The following is a 21,187-nucleotide window of genomic DNA, read 5'->3' as shown; positions in this document are numbered from 1 at the left end:
GGTGAAGTGTCTTGCCCAAGGACACAACGATCGAGACTGTCCAAGCCGGGGCTCGAACCGGCAACCTTCCGATTACAAGGCGAACTCCCAACTCTTGAGCCAAGATCGCCCCGTGAAATTTAAATTTCTCTAACTAGAAATATATTTAAAAAAAAACCCAGCCCAAATACGATTTTACATCTTTTGTAGTTTATTGCACTTTTATAGACTTAATGCATACATATTATTAAAATTTGGGCTATAACAGTTGTATTGATGTATAGCAACTTGAAATGCTCCCAAAAATGGCACTACAGCATGTAAAAATATAAAGATAACTCTGGCGGACTTGTTTCTATGGTGGGTCTTAAAGGGTTAACCACCAATAGGCCCAACTATTGACATCAGTATTAGTGTACATTCAGAATTGGTATGGTTATTCAATTCCATTAACTCCGTGACTAGTCCTTAAACCTCCTAGTCTAGAGAATTCTTGTGGTACTTTTTTACAGCTTGTTTCTAACTTCTAGACCTTGTGATCGAATTACTTTTGGCAGTTGATATTTTATGCTGATCTCTTGAAACAGGTAACAGTTTAAACAAGGTGGCTGTCAAGCAGAGGGAGCCCAGAATGACGGTATTTATAAAGTCAATTGCAAGGTTAAGCATCCACTTTACATAGTAATCTGAGCAAATGAAATGCCTGTCTGTAAACACATTTTTTGGCATATCTGCCAACCTGCCATGTACTTGTGATATGACAAGGATATCTTTCTCACATTCGTTATGCAATCATTGCATCGTCATATAAATATGTTTTTTCTGTCTTGCTCAGTTGCTGATGTTTAACAGAAATCCAGCGGAATATTTTACCGTCATCTCAGCTTTACTTTTCTCTGTAGGTATCACACCCTGACCAGTCACCCTGATTCTTTGTATTGCAGACTGGATGTTTACCAGGCCTTTTGTTTTCCTTTTTTTTTAATGTTGGCGTTCCTCAGCTGCTTCCGCCACCAGTGTCTGTAACACAATCACTAATATATCAATCCTTTCACACATTCAAAGGCAGAACCATTCAGAGCTCTCTGATTACATGGCTGTGTCAAGGGGGTGAGACATTTGATATCACTGGGCACTGGTCTGGGTGGTGGTAGGCAGGGCAAGATATGGGTCAGCTTTGTGGTGTGACTACCTACTCCATGTTCACCCCGTTACCACTCCATATTCACGTTGCTTGATGTATATTTTCGTTGCATATCCATAAAGCTGTGCTTTAAAACACTGAGAGTTACTCACAATGGATTAGCCTGTGGTTATGCAGGGGAGGTGTATGCATCTGCTGTGTACTGAACTGTTAATGCAGTACTATGGAGTGCATGTGCATAGTACCTCACTGTTAAAGACATAACCTCAAACTGCTCTAGATCTCAGCAGCCTACAGTACTTCTATTTGTGCAGTGCCTTGTGTATAATGTGAGCTGTGAGCCAAATGTAAATGTCTCAAAGGGAGCAAGTGAGTCAGCTGAATAAAACTGAGACAGATGTGAAGCCTCATATTGTGACTGTGGGAAAACGGCAACACCAAACACAACTGGTCACTCGGGGTTGATTTAACTGGGTTTCATTAATTCCCATGACTATTTTATGTTGGCAGTACATTCTTACTTATTATTTGCTTAATTTAGCCTAATGTTTTCTGTTTTGCGTCCTTCTTGTTTATACTGCAGCGAAGCCTTATAAAAACCAAGGGGTATTATTAGCTCAATAAATCAAAAATATGAGTTAATCAAAGCAAAGCCTGCGCATGACAGAAGGATTTTCGGATTAGCGTATTCTGGTATTTCCTTCTCTGTCTGGTCTGGCAAAGCAATGTAGGCACACCAAAATTATAGACAGCACAGACTCAGTCTTTGGAGGAGTTAGTGGATTTTAAATGGCAGCTCTTCCCCTGCCCCGTCCCCTCCTGCACTGCCCAGAATAATATAATTACAGACCAACAACCGGCATGTTTACATGGAAGAGAAGCACCTGTTTTCTATCATGTTGAGACCAGTCCAATCACTAGCATTTATTTTTGACATTTTCAGGATGATTCAGCTGTCTGCTCTTTGTGGATGTGTGCTACTGGGGTTTTCAAATTATGAAACTGATCTAAAGACTTGAAATCATTTAATTCATGGAGCACCAGCAGTAATGACCTGTGAAGATATCTTAACAGTCACTTAGCTGGTAAGATGCTAATTTCTATCTGGAAATTTAATTTTAACATAATGGTAACAGTCCCACTGAGACTCACAGTGAGCTGGTTTTTGCATCAGTCTGGTATTTTCTGGTACAGAGCTCTAGATTTCCCTGTTTCCCTGCCAATGTCAGCTAGGTGAGAAGTGGGGAAATAGCTGTTTCAAATATATAATTACTTTACCTGACTTACTGTAATAAATAGCTTAACTAACTTATCTAGGTCACACTACACCAAAGACAAATAATTCTACCGTAATACCATTTTACGTATTAAATGTTATTACCGTCACTCAATTAAATACTTTTATTGGCCACATTTTCAATTATGACATAAAAAGCCAAGCAGTCAGTGACCAAACCTTCAGACTTTTTTTCAGTTTAACAATTTTTTTGTCTCATAGGCAGCATGCTCATTGGCTAGTGATCATGATTTACAAAAAAAAAGAGTTTTTGTTATTCAATACGATCCAAAATAATTTAGTGAGCTCATAAACTCACCAGAACAGCGTAGGCTTAAGTATTTTTTTCTAACCACAGCTATCGACATCTAGTGACATTCAAGTAAAATTCATGTAGCTTAATTTTTCCACAGCAAAAGCTACGTGCATGTTTTATAATGTCAATTACATTACTACCACCTGAATATACTTTTACATAAATAATAATGTACAAGCCAACCAGCTCATAGCTGCAAAAGGTCAAAGCAGCTACCCTGCCTTTGTACAAGGCAGTACAATCTGTAAGCAAACACCTCCAACACCTTTTTGTGGTACTCGTTCTTATATAAAGCTTTTCTACTCTGAGCACTCAAAGCGCTTTATAATCAGTAATAGGAAACTTTAGACTTGCTTTTAGGTGGATTTTGTTATGTTTTTACAGAACATTGTTTAATTTGGACCACTTCCTGTAATTATGCTAAGCTACCTAGCTTAAAAAAACCTCAACATTTTTTAAAAAGGAAAAAATTAAAATTAGATTCTCTGATTCACATTTTGTTTTCAGATTTGTCTGTGGACTTTTAGTTTACTGTGTGTAATTTGTGGTTATATATGACTGTGTTTCTTTGGATGTGTATCCATCAGCATATGGTGATTATGTACTATATAACCTTACATGTGCTTGGTCACTGGAGAAACTATCCATCATATCTGACTGCTAACCTCCTACCCTGTTCATTCTCCAGCAGGTTATGCCACCCCAAAGGCTTCCTGGATCCCCAGCAGTGAAAGAGAAGGGCTGATCCCGTCCTCCTCCAGGTTCCTGCCGTGCAGCCCTTCTTTCCCTCTTTCTCTCTCCTGCTTATTCCCCTCTCCCAAAGACACAAACCCTACCTGACCCCAACACCTAAACACTTTGACCTTTGTCACCCACTTCTTGGACCACTCTTGTTGGTCCAGTCACGTCCACCGCATCATCTTCCTCACAGCAATTCCATAGCCAGTCTCCCCTCATTCCAGCCACACTAGTCCACTTCCCTGCGGGACCCTGCACGTTTTAGAGGTCTGCTCTACCCTCTGGCTGCTTGCCGGGCCCCATGGCTACAGGAGGTCATGCCCCTGACATAGATGTGTTAATAAACCTACAGCAGGTAAGAAGTATTGTTTTCTTAAACTGAACCTGTTCTTATAAAAATAAACATAACGATAGTTGGCATAATAATATAATAATGGATTGCACAGGAGGGGTTAATGAATGTCATTACAGTAGATGTCTATTTGAAACTTCAAGGATGCAGTTCATTTTCTTTCATCTTTTTCAATGCCATGTGCCAACACAATGCAGAGCAGCTACCTGAACTCTACTCCCACAGAGGTCGGTTATCTTGTTAACAGTCTTACATCCTCACTGCGTATGACCTTGGATACTTTTGCTCCACTGAAAAAGAAAGCCTTAAATCAGAAGTGCTTGAGTTTTGGTGTTAACTTCAATACATACGTTCTACAAACCATCAACATGTCTATTAAATGGACTGATTTCTATATAGCACTTTTCTATTGTCCTGGAGCTCCGAAGCACTTTATACAACCGCATTAACCCATTCATACGCTTTAGTGCTTTCTATCTAACATTCATATTCTGACGCAGAGCAGGGCGATATGACCAGAAATATTTATCACGATATACATTTAAAAATTTGCGATAACGATATAACTGACGATATAATTGACACTAGACAAAATACTTTACAACTCCACAACTTTATTAGTGCAAGAAAACAAACAAAACATCAATGTATTTTCACTTAAACAAGCAGCTGTTTTTTATCTGCATTAAAGTTATATAAAAATTTAACAGTGCAAATGCAAATTCCTTGCTGACAGTTTAACCAAAAGGCATTTGCAGTGGGAACTGGCTGACATATCCTCAGCATAACCATGTATAATATCCACAAAACTTAAAAAGAGGTTATACACACACAATACGGTAATATTATGTTGAAGCACAGTACGTATCACTCCGCGAGGCTCCTGACTACAATAGCTGTAATGCTCTGACAACCCATCAAGCAGTGCAGGTTCATAGCTTAGCAAAGTCGTACTAAAACATTTGACAGATTTTCGAGCGCCGTGTACATAAAATCGTTTCGAGGTCAGTAAACACAACCAGAATATATACATAAGGCACACGGGATTATAAGGGGCACTGTCGATTTTTAGAAAAATCAAAGCATTGATTTTAAGTGTGCCGTATTTTCCAAAAAACCATCCATTTCATTCAACGATCCGCTTTCACCCTTCTCATTCTCCGTCGCCACCATGCTTTTTCCGCCATGTGCGTATGAAAACAAAGGCACTGCGCATGCGCGTTTTACCCATATTCTATCGTGATATTTCATTTTCTTGTCGTTGCCAAACATTGTACCTGTATTACCGTGAAAGGCATGATATGGCCCAGCCCTATTCTGACGCATGCATTGGAGAGCAACTTGGGGTTAATATCTTGCCAAATGGAGACTGGAACTGCCCAGGATCCAACCACCAGCCTTCTGTTTAGTAGATGACCTGCTCCACCTCCTGAGCTACAGCCACCTATTAGACTCCTTTCCTACAATATTGCTCAAAGAAGTCCTACCATTTATTAGTGGTTTAGTAGAATCAGTTTAAAATGATGGTAATGAAACCATTACTCAAAAAAAGACATACCTTGACCCAGCTGTCTTAGCTATTTGTAGATCAATCTCCAACTTTTATTTTAAACATTATTGAAAGAGTAGTTGTAAAACCGCTAACTGAGCATCTCCAGAGGAATGGCTTAATTGAAGAGTTTTAGTCAGGATACGGAATTCATTACAATACAGAAAGTGAAGGTTACAAATACTCTTCTTTTGTCCTTATACTTAGGCAGTATTATTACAAGTAGGGCTGGGCCATATCATGCCGTTCACGGTAATACTGGTATAATGTTGGGCAACGATAAGAAAATGAAATATCGCGATAGAATATGGAGCATGCACAGTGCCTTTATTATCATACGCACATGGCGGAAAAAGCATGGCGGCGACGGAGAATGAGAAGGGCAAAAGCGGATCGTTGAATGAAACGGATGAACCAGAATTGGTTTGTAAAAATGCTGCAACTTCAGTGATGTGGAACTGGTTTAGCCTTCGTCCGTCAGATACACAACAAAGCACTATTTTTGGTAGAGCATGCTAGAGGGCCGTCGTTTTTACTGTGTTTTTTAGAAAATACGGCACACTTAAAATCAATCCTTTGATTTTTCTAAAAATAGACAGTGCCCCTTATAATCCTGTGTGCCTTATGTATGAATTCTGGTTGTGTTTACTGACCTCAAAACGATTTTCTGTCGTACACGGCGCTCGAAAATCTGTCAAATGTTTTAGTACGACTTTGCTAAGCTATGAACCCGCACCGCTTGATGGGTTGTCGGAGCATTACAGCTATTGTAGTCAGGAGCCTCGCGGAGTGATACGTACTGTGCTTCAACATAATATTACCGTATTGTATGTGTATAACCTCTTTTTAAGTTTTGTGGATATTATACATGGTTATTCTGAGGATATGTCGGCCAATTCCCACTGCAAATGCCTTTTGGTTAAACTGTCAGCAAGGAATTTGCATTTGCACTGTTAAATTTTTATATAACTTTAATGGAGATAAAAAACAGCTGCTTGTTTAAGTGAAAATACATTGGTGGGGTTTTTTTGCACTAATAAAGTTGTGGAGTTGTAAAGTATTTTGTCTAGTGTCAATTATATCGTCAGTTATATCGTTATCGCAAATTTTTAAATGTATATCGTGATAAATATTTTTGGTCATATCGCCCTGCTCTAATTATGAGACATATTGCACATTTTCATTGCAATGCATCTGATAACCAGCTTCATCTATCCACATGAATGTCTTAAATACATAAAGTCCTGCTTCTAAATTCAGATAGAATTGAGGTCAGTCCTTAAAGAAACATGGTGTCTAACCAGCTACTTACTCTATTACTCTGGATAAGTAATAGAGTAAGTAATCTGAATAAGAAAAGTGTTGTGTAGCAGATGTTATTATAGCAGCTTGTACAATAGAGTCGTGTTCCTTTAAAGCTACAGGAGGTCTCCAGAAACTTCAGTGCTGTTAGCGAGTGCGGCTTGAGATCAGAAAGCTAAGTGAGAAAACAAGCCTACATGATTGTTTGACAGATAGCCATGAAATGATTTGTTTGAGTTGGTGTTAAGTCAGTTCTTAGCTGCAACATCTCCAGCACTCAGTTCACACTTTCACACCAGTTAGCTGCCAGAACACTTGTTTCGACCAGAGAGCAATGCCTGCAGATATTTCCATATCCATAATGGTGTACAATAGGCAATAAAACACAATATTTGTTGTTGTTTTGAATATTTTCTACTTGGATCTGTTAATTCAGTCGGAAGCATTTGGACATTACTGTTCTGTCATCCTCAGGCTAACGCTGCCCTTTGACGCACCATGTGTACCGAAAACAAAGGGCTTGTTTCCAATATTTCCAAAGGCATTGTTTATATTTTTGCCATATGGCAGCAAGCAATAACATTTTAAATTAACATAAGCTCGGTCGCATGCACCAAAGTTACAGGACTAGCTGACAGTCCATTGATAAACTAACTGCTATTGTTCGTACTAGCCAGCCAGAAACATGCCAGCACAAGACCCATTGTACTCAGGAGACATATTTGCACCATCTGCTCTTATAGTGGTCTACAATTACTTTTGGTGGAGCGGTTTATAGTTTGGCAGAGGAAATTAGGTGGACTGTGCAAAACTGATAATAAGCTCAGTTGCCTTCTCTGTTTAAATTCTTAAAACTGTTCAATCCAAGGTCATAAATGGAGAATGAGCAGACCATATTTGCATATCAGAGTTCATTGAAGTTGAGCAAATTGCAGAGATTCAATTAATGAGTTGACTTTTGTCATAAAATCCTGCTGTTTAGACTCTGGTGTGGCTCGGTGTACATCCTTGCTCATATTTTGAGCAATAGCATTTCCTTACACAATAGCAAGATGATTATCTTGAGTGAAAAGAGCACTGAAATGTCTTGAAGACTAAATTGTTACTTCCAATTTCTCCAAGCAGTGATGAGTCACCCTCGGGTCTGTGGAAAATGCTCCATGTCCAGCTTTGCACAATGCTTTGTAGCTTTGCTTCAAGCGAAACAGAATAGCCGGTGATCTCAGGGAAAAACAGTTCTATCATCTAAGTAGGTGATGTGTCATTATGCACAGCGGGAACTGTGTCCTCCAAAGTGCATGTAACATATTGTAGTTTGGTGGAAATAACAGGCTCAACGATTGGCTGCAAAGAGTAGACTCTTTTCTACCTTCAATCACTTGTCAGCTCTGTGTTCAAATACACAGACGGAGCCTCTGCAGTGAGGCGGAGCGGCTTCTCTGCACAGGTTTTAGTCTCCTATAGTCTGATTGATTCTGCTAGTCGAGACTTTGTTTTTGTGGTTTAGTGTGAGGGCATGTGTGTATGAATCATATGAAAGCAAAGCCCAATGGTCCCCGTTGCCACAGAGACCACTGGTGTTGCTCTCTAACGTGAATGGTAAATGGACTGTTATTTATACCAAGCTTTTCTACGCTTAGTGAGCACTCAAGGCGCTTTTCACTGTAAGCCACATTCACCCATTCACACATACATTTATACAGTATTTTATTCTATACCTTTAAACACTTCTAACCACCACATACACACTCACTCTCTAATGGAGGCAGGTGTGGTTTAGGGTTACTGGTGGACACTTTGACATGTTCACTGGAGGTGTGAACTGGCTGAAACAACACAGCATAGGTCCTGGTTTATAAAGTAAAGTGGTTGTCAGTGGACCACAACAAATAGTAGTCACACATTTTTGTTTCTTGCTATTTAAGGCACAGCAATCAAATCAATCAAAGTGTATTTCTATTGCACATATTAATAACAACTGAGTTGACCAAAGTGCTTCACAGTCAGACAGAGCATGAGACAATGAGAGCGAAACAGTTAAGAAGGAACAGGGCAAGAAACAATAAAGGTGACAACACAACAAGCCAGATAATAGCCAACGAATATGAGCAGGGAGGTTATTCCAGAGTCTAGGTGCTACGGTTGCAAAGACCTGATCACCTCTGGACTGCATGTTGATGGGGCAATGCACATTGCTGCTAACAGCACTGATCATCATATGGTGGTAATGTGGGATGCTGCACTCCTGTAATTTATTGTATTTCTTATATTTGCATTGCACCTTTTGCTTATGTATCTAAGTGTTTTTTCTCAACGCTAACAGTGATGTTTCATATGTGGTGCAGCATGGAAGAACCTGGTTAAATTCTATCATTTTAATTTGCCACATTTTTGAAACTTCTACATAATAAAACCAAACCATGATGACTTGTTGCAGACATTTTCTTTTTGTCCTTAGATTTACATTGTACTCTTTGACAGCCCCAGGAAAACAAGTATCCAGCTTTGGTAATCAGTTGCATTGCATTTAAATGTTAAATTGACAAATCAGTGGTATCTCTTTATTTGCTTGGTCTTCAGTTATTTGAAGTTCTTATTTTAAGTGCTTACTACGTAAAAGGATCACTGGCTTGGTTGCAGTGCTGTCAGTTTGTCCTCTCTGTAGTAAACTTTAATTGAAGGTTTCACCAAAAGGGTTCCAAGCACACCTTCAACCTAAAACTGATACTGTGTGGCATCGTATTGTTCAAAAGTTTCAATTCTATACTGCAGCGCGGGCATATGTATAAGATAACGCAACATATGTTGAATATTTCTATTTGATAGCATGTTGCAGTTATAAATGGGCTAATTTACTGAAGACAAAGGCTGCTGTTTTCTACAGGGACTCTATAGAAGTTAACAGAAGTAATTAGGCTCATAAGGCTTATGGGTGCATGCAATAATTGAACCATATTTGAGAAGAGCTCACCATCCCTCATTTTATTTCAAAACATCATATTTATGCAAACTGTTCAGTTTGAAATAATTGCTCATAAACATCAGCTGTGCAGTGAGAAGAAAAGCAAAACACCGATGCTGATATTTATGTTAGTTGTGATTTGTTTTTCTGGGAAGCGTGCCAGCTCCTTAAATCAAAGAGGCCCGGCTTAAAGCGACAGGGAAGCCGCTTTAAACACGGCACGCCAAATAAAAGGAGGTTGAAGCAACAGAAAGAGGAGCACTCTGCGAGGAAACACAAAGAGAAGAATTTTAAAGAGCTAAATATTTTTATCCGCCTGTGTTTTAATTAGTAAAAGGTTCATTTTATATTTTAAATTTAGTGTCCAATGGTGTTTTCCAGTATCCTAAATGTTGTATAAGCAAGACCTGGCTACAGCTTTTATAAGCCAAAACCAAAGTTTATTCAAAGTCTTTGTTTCTTTGATGGTTGCTTCGGTAGCTGATGTGTACTCATTTGTCTCACGTTTGCTAATTTATTCAACTCAGCTTTATTTTCTTTCACGTAAACACATATTTTGCTACAACTAATGTGACGTCCTTTTTTATTTTATTTTAAAAAAATGTTACAAATACAACCTGTGAACCTGCTGCTCTCTATGACTTCATTAGATAATACATGTACAATGGTAGGATGCTAATTTAATCTGAAGCTTCATCATGGTTAACTTAGTTTTCATTACTGTGAGAAGAAACAAGGAAGATCTAATTTAACGTGCATTAAAGACACAGAAAGTTCCCATCATGCATGCTGTTTTTCCTCGTATAGTTGTGACAGTCAAACAGTGCATGCTGGGATCTCTGTTTGCATTTAAAAACTTAAATAATTTACTTGAATGAACTATTGCAGTATATTACCTCAAACATAGAAGTACTTGTGTACTTTGGATGAAGAGTTTGGATTACTTTGGATTATGTTAACACATGTTAACATAATCCAAATTGCTTTACAGTAGCTTATCATTTATAACTGACCTCACAGTAATCCTGATTCACCTTGTAACTTCATAACTGAAATGCGCGTACAGAACCCCGGTGGCTTTCACTTAGTGTTTCCTGATCACTAACACGAGTACACTTAATCCTCACACAAAGCAAACACAGCCCCACATACGCCCTCCTGAACAGTAGTCAGCTGCTGATAAATATTTAAATGCATCTCTGGCTCACCATACCACAAATTATGAAAAATTAATATTGTAGTAGATGTTGGGCGGTTAGAGTAAAGGTTAGAGAGGATCTCAGCTGTGTTGATTGGACTTTTTTAATTTAAGCTTCTTTACATTTTAATTGGTTCAAAGTGGCCAAACCAGCCACAGAGATTTTGAATTTTCATGAAATATTACATCTACAGACAGTAGATTGTAACCCACAGTGATGGCACTCATAGCAAACAGGGCAAATATACATTCCTGATTTTTTTCGGGTTTTTTTGTGTAATATATCTGATTTCCATTTGGGCATACAGTACTTAAAGCATACAATATTTCAAATCACTGTAAGCCATTGTGTGTGATTCTATTCCTGTACGTATCACGCCGTCACCACCTGGGCTGGGGTGGCCCACCTCCTGTGTCCTTCCACCTCATCTGACTTCAAAGCTAACATGAAAGAGTTAGGCCTCTTGTCTGTAGTAAACTCTCCCTAGAATATTGTTCCCTGTTGCAATATGTCGGGACTATTAAATTCAGGGTCTTACTCTGACGAATAGCCCTCACCAGAGCAGGTGAAGGAAATGAGGAAGTGAATGGGGAAATTGACTCATTGGAACACAGAGCACATTAAACCATGAACAAAATTGAACTGGACATGCAGTAAAAACAAGGCGTTCACTGCTCACTCACTTTAAAAAAACAAAAAAAACCTTTCTTTTATTCTGCCTAGCTACATCTGCCTCAGCCTTGTGTAGGTAGGTAGCTTGGATCATTAAATGCATCATGTCCCTTCATCCTGCTGGTAATTAGGAAGTAATGGAGCCCTGGCACACAGCAATCTGAGACCACTGAACGGTAGCCAAAGTACGCACTGTGCCAGCACCAATCTGAGGCCGAGGAAGCAGCATGTGCCAGTGATTCTGACCTATCACAAGCACCAAATAGCTGAGGCAGGACACTCCCATCAGTCTTCACTGTCTCCAGGGGCTCTCTAGTGCATTAGTTCTTTGCTGCTTAGCACTTTGTTGTATTGATTTGATGTCCTCTGTGCATGTAACAGAGAATATACAGTCGCTGTGTTCCTATTCTGATGATGCAGAATTATTTTAAAATACAATCACATGTTTTGTTTTGCTTTTTAACAGCAAAAATAAATCTTTGGCTTGAGTGCAAATCATGTCTGGAAATAGAAACAGCAGACCTACTTTCCATATAAAATAGTAACAAAAATGATTATTTGTTTTGCATTCATCCCAGATTAGCATTACACTTTCATTTAGCATGAATGTTCCCCTCGTGTGGCTGCTGTTTCTGATGAGTCAAGGTGTGTCGTGCTAAAGAACTGTCCAGCTAGATTTCCCACTTTGCTAGCATATACAATATAGTAATCAGGGTAACACATTTCATGTATCACGTAGAGATTTTATAGCAAACTGGAAAAACTTCTTGTTAAAGCTGAGGTTCAATGACAGGGGGCAAGAGTGGCCTTTAGATATATGTTACGGTTATTGCCATGCAGTTAATCATCCTTTTTTGTCTTTACTGAAAGTATTTGTACTGTCGTCCAGGTAAGGGTGGAAGAGGAAGATGAGGATGGATGCGTGGAGGACCAGGAGGAAGAAGAGGAGGAAGAGAACTGGGAGAAAGCTCTGTCCGTGGAGCGCTTTGCAGACATCATCAGTGACTCTGCTTCTACCAGTGGAGACAGGATGGGGCGACACTACACTGAGAAAGACTTTGAGTGTAAGCAAAGCTGCCGTGCACACATGACAGTATAGCTTCACTTGCACAAACAAAAGAAGCCACTGAGACAAGAATGCAGTCAAATGTCGAATTTGATATTTTGGATTTGTTTTTATATTACTGGCCAAAACTCATTTTTATTAGCATTTCTATATGTATTTTATTTTGGTTTAGGGCTACTCATCAGATCAGGCAACATTTTTCAAATCTTCTGTTGTTCATTTTCGGTGACCTTTGCAAATTGTAGCTTCAGTTCACTGTTCTCAGCTCACAGGACTGACACCTGGTGTTGTCTTCTGCTGCTGTAGCTCATCTGCAATGTGTTGTTCATTCAGAGATGCTCTTCTGCATCCTTTGGTTATAACAAGTGGCTTTTGTTGAGTTTCTGTTGTCTTCCTATCAGCAAGAATCAACAAGACCCTTTCACCCAGAGAGCTGATGCTGTAAACCCCAGAGATGGTTGTGTGGGAAAATCCCAGCAGATAAGCAGTTACTGAAATACTGAGACTAGACCGTCTGGCACCAGCAGCCATGACAGTACTCCTGTCATGTGGTATCCATCAGCTTTATCTGCAGTGCACTCTGTACACTGTGTATGAATTTCTACCACGTATCTTAGAATTGAGCACTGCACAGTTATTTGAACTATTTACTCGATTTTGTGAACAAAGTAAGCAAGCAAGTAAAATGTATTTATATAGAGCTTTTCAAGACAAGGAAACAATCACAACATTTTTACAGAGGAAAAGCTGCAACTCTGTAACAAATTACAGGATGTATCTGTAAGAATTTCAAAAGGTGGTATTTTTTAAGTAATGGACATAGAAGCTTATTGTAAATCTTAAAATACATGACTGAATATGAAATTTTACAAACACAATTTAAAAGTGCCTATTTAATGTGTCCCCCTCTGGACGTACGGCATGTGTCCATATAATAGACACATTTGTCCTATACTTTTGGGAGCATGGCTGGAGTCACTGCAGCCATTGCTGCTGGTACCTATACACTCAGTACACTGAAGACTACAATTTAAGATACACTGACAAGACCAGTCGATGTTTATTGTCAACCCAACAATATGCACTCAAGTATACAATGGGACGAAATATCATCCTCCTGGATCAAAGGTGCGAACAATAGAAATGAAAATGAAAAAATATACATATATACAACTATGCAAGAAATAAGACAATGCCACATTATGTGACAGTGCACATAATGTCGATTTTTCTACAGTGCTTTAAAAAAATCTTTTACTGTTGCTATCTGGCATCATAACAATCATCAGTGCTGAAATATCCTGTACTGTAAATACACATGTATCCCAGCTGATCCTGACCCTGTCCGTTGTGGTAAGAGATTAGATCAAAGCAGGGCACCATATATTGGGTATGTTGAGTAAAAGGCTGGATTAGCTTTCAAGAGATTAGCTGACGGCTATCACCTGACAAGAGATAATATTGGTAAAGATGGAGCTGCTTTCCTTTGGTGTTTGTTAAAGAGTTATGTCTTTCTAGGGTTTTAGGAATTAAAGGAAGATTCTTTCAACTGAAAGTTGCACTTTTTTTACACTGCATGTTTGATATTGAAAGGAATTCAAAGTCTTGGCCCAAGCAAACTATAAGTAGTCCTAAGGCCGGCTGGTATATCAGCTTTTTTAAGTACCCAGCTGGTTCTGAGGTTCTCCTCAAAGTTTCCAACTTCTTTAACAACAGAAGCTCACAGCTCACATCAGCACACTGCTGCCGCTTGGAAATTACTTGGAAGCGATTTTTGATTAAAAGTGCAGTTTCAGTCGGCAACTGTTCATTGCCTGAAAAGAAACAGAACAATATGTCTGTTGGTGGTATGACAATATAGGCTGCAGCCTGTGTGGGCACAGAGAGTAGGAGAGAAACAACGAATATAAAGGGCTCACACATCCTGAAACGAGGAAAAATGCAAATATAATGCTAATTAGTGATTTTAGTGAAAGTTTTTCAACACGTTTGGCGACTATAGTATTTCAGAAAAAGAATAACGTCTGCATTTTATTTTTATGACTTTCTGTGATGTCTATCACTGTAAATGGCTAGAAAAGGTAAAAAAATATTCATATAATGTATATACCCTTTTAGCCAAATACAAACTATAAGAAGTCTCATCCCAATATTCTTCAAACTGTTCTGCATTCTGCTGAGCTGAATCCCAGTTAGAAATTGTTTGGGGAGAAGTCGATAATAAGTATAGGAGTTTTTCAGACAGGCTGAAATGTGTGAGGTAGCTAAGAATAAAAACATCCCCTCATGGTACCGCTGTCATTCTGTGGAGGACCCATGACTTTAACATGTGCAGAATAAATTTACACTGGGAATTGTCAGAGGAGAATGGTCAGACTGCTGCTTATAGGAAGGAAAAATGAACTCAGAGAACCACAGTATGCAGAATATCATCTGTAAATGCACAACATTTTGCTCCTTGAAGAAGATGGGCTAAAGCAGCAGAAGACCGCACTGGGTGCCGCTCCTGTTAGCCAAGAAAAGGAAACTGAGGCTATGATTCACATTGGTTTGCTAAAATTGGGCAACAGATGACTGGAAAAATGTTGCCTGATGAATCTTGATTTCTGCTACAACACTTGGATTGTAGTGTGAGTGAATTTGATCATGGATCCATCCTAGAAGTTCAGGCTGCTTGTGGTGGTGTAATGCTGTGGGGGATGTTCTCTAGGAATACCTTGAAAACCTTATTATCAACTGGCAATTGTTTGAACACCACAACCTTCCAGACTATTGTTGTTGATTATTCCCATCCAGTTATGACCACAGTGTACCCATCTTCTAATGGCTGCTTTGTGAAGAATAATGTATCACAAAGCTCAGATTATTTCTGTCTGGTTTCTTGATCATGACGGTGAGTTCGCTGTACTCAAATGGCCTCCACATTCATCGGACTGCAATCCAATAAACCCCCTTTGAGCTGTTGGAGTGAGCGATTGATGTCATGGATGTGCAGCTGGGAAGTCTGTATACATCACCAAAGAAAAAGCATTTCACGTGATATGGAATGAGCTGCTCAGCCAGCTGATGTGAATAAACCATCTGATATCATGGCCTCTCTTTGACACAGATCACAGACACACATTTCACCATATGCACCACCCCTTGTCCACTCACCTGCCCGTGCCCCAGCGTTTACGGAAGAGGGTACACAGCATGGAGAAGAGGCGCAAAAAGAAGCGCAGGAAAAAAAAGACTTCGCTGCCGCCTTCTGACGTTACGCCTACCATACACGAGGTAGACGAGGAAGAGGCAGAGTCGGAGACCGAAGGGCAAGGGGTGGCTGTCACTCCCGCAGAGCTCCCTGAGGTCCAGCCACAGGTAAAATGTGACTTATACAGTGTAACTTTTGCAAAATCCACTCATGTACCTGAGCTGCTGATAAGATGCTTGTGGCATTAATACTTAAACAAAAGAGAATCATCTGTGGTTTTGATTATGGTTTTACTATGTATAGCCAGATTTATATATGCCTCCCCCTCACTGATCCTCCTCTTTCTCTCAGTTTAGTTTGGGGAGCCAAGAGGACTTGGGGGAACCCCTTCACCACACTATCGTCCACGCGGAAAACGAAGAACAACCTTTGTCGAGGAAAACAACTGCGCTGACTCTGACAAAGGGGGCGGCTCATAATGGGGGAATAACTGTTACTGGACAGAACGATGACATGGATGGAGGAGAAGCAGCATGCAACAGGTGTGACTTCTGACATCTGAGTCCTCTCCAATGTCCTAGTAAACATTTGTAAAATGCAAAAAATCTGCAACACTGCCCAACACAAAGATGGCAAATATTCACATAATTTGTTTCATATGTTTCGCATAATTAGCGTGTCTGTTGCTACAGGACATTGTGAAAAAAGGCGATATGCTACAGCCTACTCACTGACCAGTACTGACCTCTTGTCAGTCTTTTAGCTAAATTAGCTCAAATTGAAACCTTTTCTAGGTCCCATATTCTACCACTTTAATACACATATTAATATTACGTCTTAAAGTCGTAGATGTAATAGTAATATGTGTATTCATATTACATCCAGAATGTGTATTTTAAATTCCAGTCGTAAATGCTGCACACTTGCACTCTGACTGTTTGATAATCAGTGTTGGTAACTTTAAATCAAACTAGTGTGGCTGCTGCACCTGCCCCTTTGAGGAAGAAGTTTATGAGTGATAGAGAGAAGCAGCCAATAAGAGCAGCACATGTGTTTCAGTATACGGTCTGCCAGTGCAGACCTGAATAAGTCACTCAGTGGCTTCTGACTTTCTCTCCGAATGATAGTTTGGCTTGTAAATGGTAAATGGCCTGTATTTGTATAGCGCTTTACTTAGTCCCTATGGACCCCAAAGCAATTTACACTACATTCAGTCATCCACCCATTCACACACTGGTGATGGCAAGCTACATTGTAGCAACAGCTGCCCTGGGGCGCACTGACAGAGGCGAGGCTGCCGGACACTGGCACCATCGGGCCCTCTGACCACCATCAGTAGGCAACGGGTGAAGTGTCTTGCCCAAGGAAACAACGACCGAGACTGTCAGAGCCAGGACTCGAACCGGCAACCTTCCAATTACAAGACGAACTGCCAACTCTTGAGCCACAATCGCCCCAGAAAATATAGCCGAGTTCTTGGCACAGCTGTTGTTTTTAACATTTGTGAATGCAGAGTTTGTCAGACAGCATCACAATTACAAAAATCTGGATTTTAGAGGTGCAGAACAGCTTAATTAAGCTCCACTGTTGTTAATACAGTGCACATATATAAGTGTTTCATGGGTGTTCTATTGTCTCACAGCAGGAACAGAACAATATTTCTTGACAACAGATTTACTGAGAATTTAGCTGTATCAGAAATGCAGCATAGGTAAACTGCTAGCAGAATGCTAACTGAGGTTAATTGTGCAAAAGAACAAATATGGAGTAACACACACCCAGTACTATTGATTTTTGTTATCAATCAGCCCTTAAAGTTTCGACTGTTTGTGTTGTCCCTCACTGTGATGAGCTCTGACCGGCATGCATAGGATCAGAGCTAATAATTATGTTCCCCACATTAGCCCTGCTTGACACTAAACTGGTTGTAATGCATATCATTGTACAAAGAGAGGATCTTTGTTACTAGTGAGGAAGTCAGGAGTAGTGGAGAAGTATTCGAGGCTAATGCAGGAGATGTATGAGAACAGTGGAGAGGTGTTCAGTTGGAGGGACAGATGGGTTCAAGGTGGCTGTGGGCAGAGATGGGCAGTAACGACTTACAAGTAAGTAAAGTGAGTAACGAGTAAAGTAAGGGATTACTATTGCAAAAAGGTAATTAGATTACTGTTACTTTCCCGCAAGCACGCTGCGTTACTGCGTTACTAAAACTGTGTTGTTGTTTGTTTGTTTTTGGTTTTTTTCGTGAGAGTGTCTCATGACAATGACGTAAGCGAGTGCAACGTTCTGGCAACAGCTGTGTGCAGATCAAAAATGGATAATATAACGAGTGCGGGGAGAGTATGGAGGACACGCATACTTTCATACACAAACAGTTACAATCACCTCATAAACTGCTCTACCTTTAGCTGTGCATCTCTATTTTAGTCTCCACCAACCCATTAATGTGTAGTTTTTCAGGTATCTGACCATTAGCAGCTAGCTGCTAAAGTTAAGCTAGCTGCTAAAGTTGTCTGTTTGTGGCTGATATGTTGGACAGGTAACAGTGTGTTCATTAAAGATTATATTGCTGGAAACAGCTGCCCACTGAAGCTGAAAACACAGCTGATTAAAGCAGTGGGAGGCTATTAAAGCTGTGGGCCATAAAACTGAAATACATTGCTAAAAGATGCTATAACACTGTGGGGGAAATACAGGGATGAGATTAGCTGTAGGATTATCATTGTGAGCAAATTCTTTCACACTACACCAAGTCTTTTGTTAAACTTTCATCCACTTAATTATGCAGCTTTAACAGCCTTTTGTTATCAGTTTATCCCTGACTGCTGTCTGTTTCACAAGGCAGAATTTGGCAGTGATAAAGCCTATCACAGGAGCATGTTGCTGGTTACATTTTCCTAACAACAGTCATAATTTAGTATTTTATCAGGTTCAAATATATTAAATACATTTTGGTTTATATTCAGTGCTTCCTGTTGTTTTCTGAATTTGAAACCTTTAACTGTGTGAATACTTTTTCGTGCAGCAAAACCTATAAAACAGGCTCGTGCATACGAGAGCATAGGCTAAGTAAGCTGTATTTTTAGATGTGTGATACTTGTCATTGGAAGCCAATAACATTTATAACCCATACGTGCAGTTTTTAGGGCAGTTATGATCCATTAATGGTTCCAGCTGAATCATTCATATCTGGCTTGCTAACACATACAATATAACCATCAGAATATGAATTATTTGGTGATGCTTTGAATTATGCATGGAGTTTGCTGTTGGGAGGTCAGGGGCGCCATGGTGATTCAAGTCCTTGTCTCTGCTAATGGCTCACTGGATAAAAGCACAGAAACAAGCATCATGCCTGAGCCATGCAGCATTTCATTGCTGTGTTTGAGTAAGCTCAGCTGAGGATGACTCAGAGGCTTGGAGAGGAGATCCAGGCCTGTTGTTGTGTTGTGAAGCCCTCTGTTGGTAAAGTAACCGCAGTGCATGAGCCAAGAGAGTATTTATCAAAAACGATTTTAACATAAAGTATATTAATACTTTATAATGTGATGATTTATGGTTGATTTGTGGACTACATTGTGGTTCATATTTTGGTTTTGAAAACAATAAAATAAAGTTCTTTCATAATGTCAAAGAATTAATTAATTAAAATTTCACAAGCCTAACTTATAGTGCTCTTTGTCAGTGTTCCCTCAGGATCAGATCCCTCAAGTTCAATCACACCTCATGGCTGGTTCCGCAAGAAGCCTGTCCACCACCGTCTGCCGGGCACCCAGCGAAGCAACTACGACCTGCGGGAGCGGATCTGCATCGGCAGCATGACTGCCCTGGAGACTGCCGTCTATCAGCAGGTGCCCACTGATGAGGCTGAAGCCCAAATGTTGGTCAGCGCTGATCTGGATGACATGAAAAGTAAGAAAAATACTACACTGTATTTTTAGGGCAGTTTATGTTCAACCCAGTATCACAGAAAAGCATGTAATAGACACGTGTTCCACTGTGTCCATTTCACGCTTTGCCTCTCCAAAGTGTGAAAAGCACATGAATGCAGAAGTTGCAGTAAGTTGCAGTGAGATGCAGTACCAGCAGAGGGAGATATTTTATTGAGAGCAACATGATTATAATTCAATTCAATTCAGTTTTATTTATATAGAGCCAAATCACAGCAACAGTTGCCGCAACGTGCTTGATTTATAACCGCGGGGAAGTATTTAAACAGCCATTACTCACACATTTACATGTACATATTTAGAAAAAAATATATAGAATTGAGCTTGATCTAATAATGCTGTGAATAAATCGATTGGTGTGTTTAGCACTTTTCACTGGACAGCATCACAGTCGGCGAGGCTCTGTGTCACTCTATTTTATTATCATTTCTCCCACATCATGTTGACGAAGGTGTAGAAACTCCTTTTAATAGAGTGGAGACATACAATGCAGTAATAGAGAGAAGGACTGGAGGGAGGCTTAGGGCAGGAAGATAAAACCCGGTGGAGAGGAAATTGGTAACAGCGTAGAGGGGTAAGGGAAGAGTGCTGGTGCTGAGGTAAGTCAGCCTGCAGGCTGCTGGAGCAGGAGCAGGAGGGAGGGGTTGGCAATGGCCATAACAATGAGAAAACGAGTGAGGAGGTAAGAGGAGATTTAGAGCAAATTGATGCAAAGACCTGTTGAAACCTGTGTGTGTTTGAAATGCTGGAATAACTGTCTGTTTTTAGGTAGCTATGGTATTGTTTTTATTATTAAATGCAAGTCAAATAGGGGTTTTTATGTGATTATTGGGGACAATACAAAAAAATAGCCTTTTAAATTCCTCACTGGTGTTGAGGAAAAGCTTTGGAGCAGGACAACGGTAGATGGTTGTCTCCATCTCTGAAAGCACCTTCTGAGATGACTCATTTTTTCTTATCACCCACGCCACAACAGTGATGTGTGTGGTGGTGGAGGAGGGAGGGGAGTCTTTGTGAGCTGCCTGTATTGTTATATATCAGCCAGGGACTATGTGTGTTAGTGTATTATTGATGTAAATGCCAAGTAAATGCAGTGAGTTAAAAATGAAGACCTTGACTCGCATCAGTGCTCTGATCTGATCGTACGTGGATGTGACTTCAGATTCTTGGCTGTGTGCACCTCGCAATAAAGGAAAGTCAATGTCAGTATGTATTATTCTTAACATAGAGCTGGATATGTTTCCCTTGATGCTATCTTGAGTGCTGTTGAAGACATAATAAAGCCTGCTGCTTTGACTACAGATTAAATGATTAAATAGAACCCTGTTTCCCTCTCATTAAGTGACTAATTATATCCAGAAATAACAGGACATTTTTGATGACATAATAATAATGTGTGTTGTGGGTTTGCTGCCCTCTGCTGGCTCTGAAAAGTACTTCCACTATGCTTACACAATTGAAACATTCACGTCTTTATCTTTATCTTTAT

The 21,187-nt window shown here is 39.8% G+C and overlaps 1 protein-coding gene and 1 long non-coding RNA gene across 2 annotated transcripts in view; both read left to right on the top strand.

The window, feature by feature from the left end:
- The window catches only part of LOC102209943 (uncharacterized), a 21,803-nt gene extending 9,396 nt beyond the window's left edge, over positions 1-12,407 (top strand). The window contains exons 2-3 of the long non-coding RNA XR_311831.2: positions 3,404-3,808; positions 12,379-12,407. This is a non-coding gene — a long non-coding RNA (uncharacterized LOC102209943). The remainder of the gene's footprint in view (positions 1-3,403; positions 3,809-12,378) is intronic.
- slc4a3 (solute carrier family 4 member 3) overlaps positions 12,407-21,187 on the top strand; it is a 38,408-nt gene continuing 29,627 nt past the window's right edge. Inside the window, exons 1-4 of the mRNA XM_013911783.1 lie at positions 12,407-12,553; positions 15,665-15,915; positions 16,100-16,290; positions 19,434-19,660. Of these exons, the coding sequence (XP_013767237.1) occupies positions 12,520-12,553; positions 15,665-15,915; positions 16,100-16,290; positions 19,434-19,660 (703 nt within the window). The 5' untranslated portion in view covers positions 12,407-12,519. The remainder of the gene's footprint in view (positions 12,554-15,664; positions 15,916-16,099; positions 16,291-19,433; positions 19,661-21,187) is intronic.

Source organism: Pundamilia nyererei, unplaced genomic scaffold, assembly GCF_000239375.1.
Source record: "Pundamilia nyererei isolate P.nyererei 1_Seehausen unplaced genomic scaffold, PunNye1.0 scaffold00071, whole genome shotgun sequence".
NCBI classification, from domain to species: domain Eukaryota; kingdom Metazoa; phylum Chordata; class Actinopteri; order Cichliformes; family Cichlidae; genus Pundamilia; species Pundamilia nyererei.
Note: the sequence above shows the minus strand (reverse complement) of the source record. Positions and strands in the feature narration are given on the sequence as shown.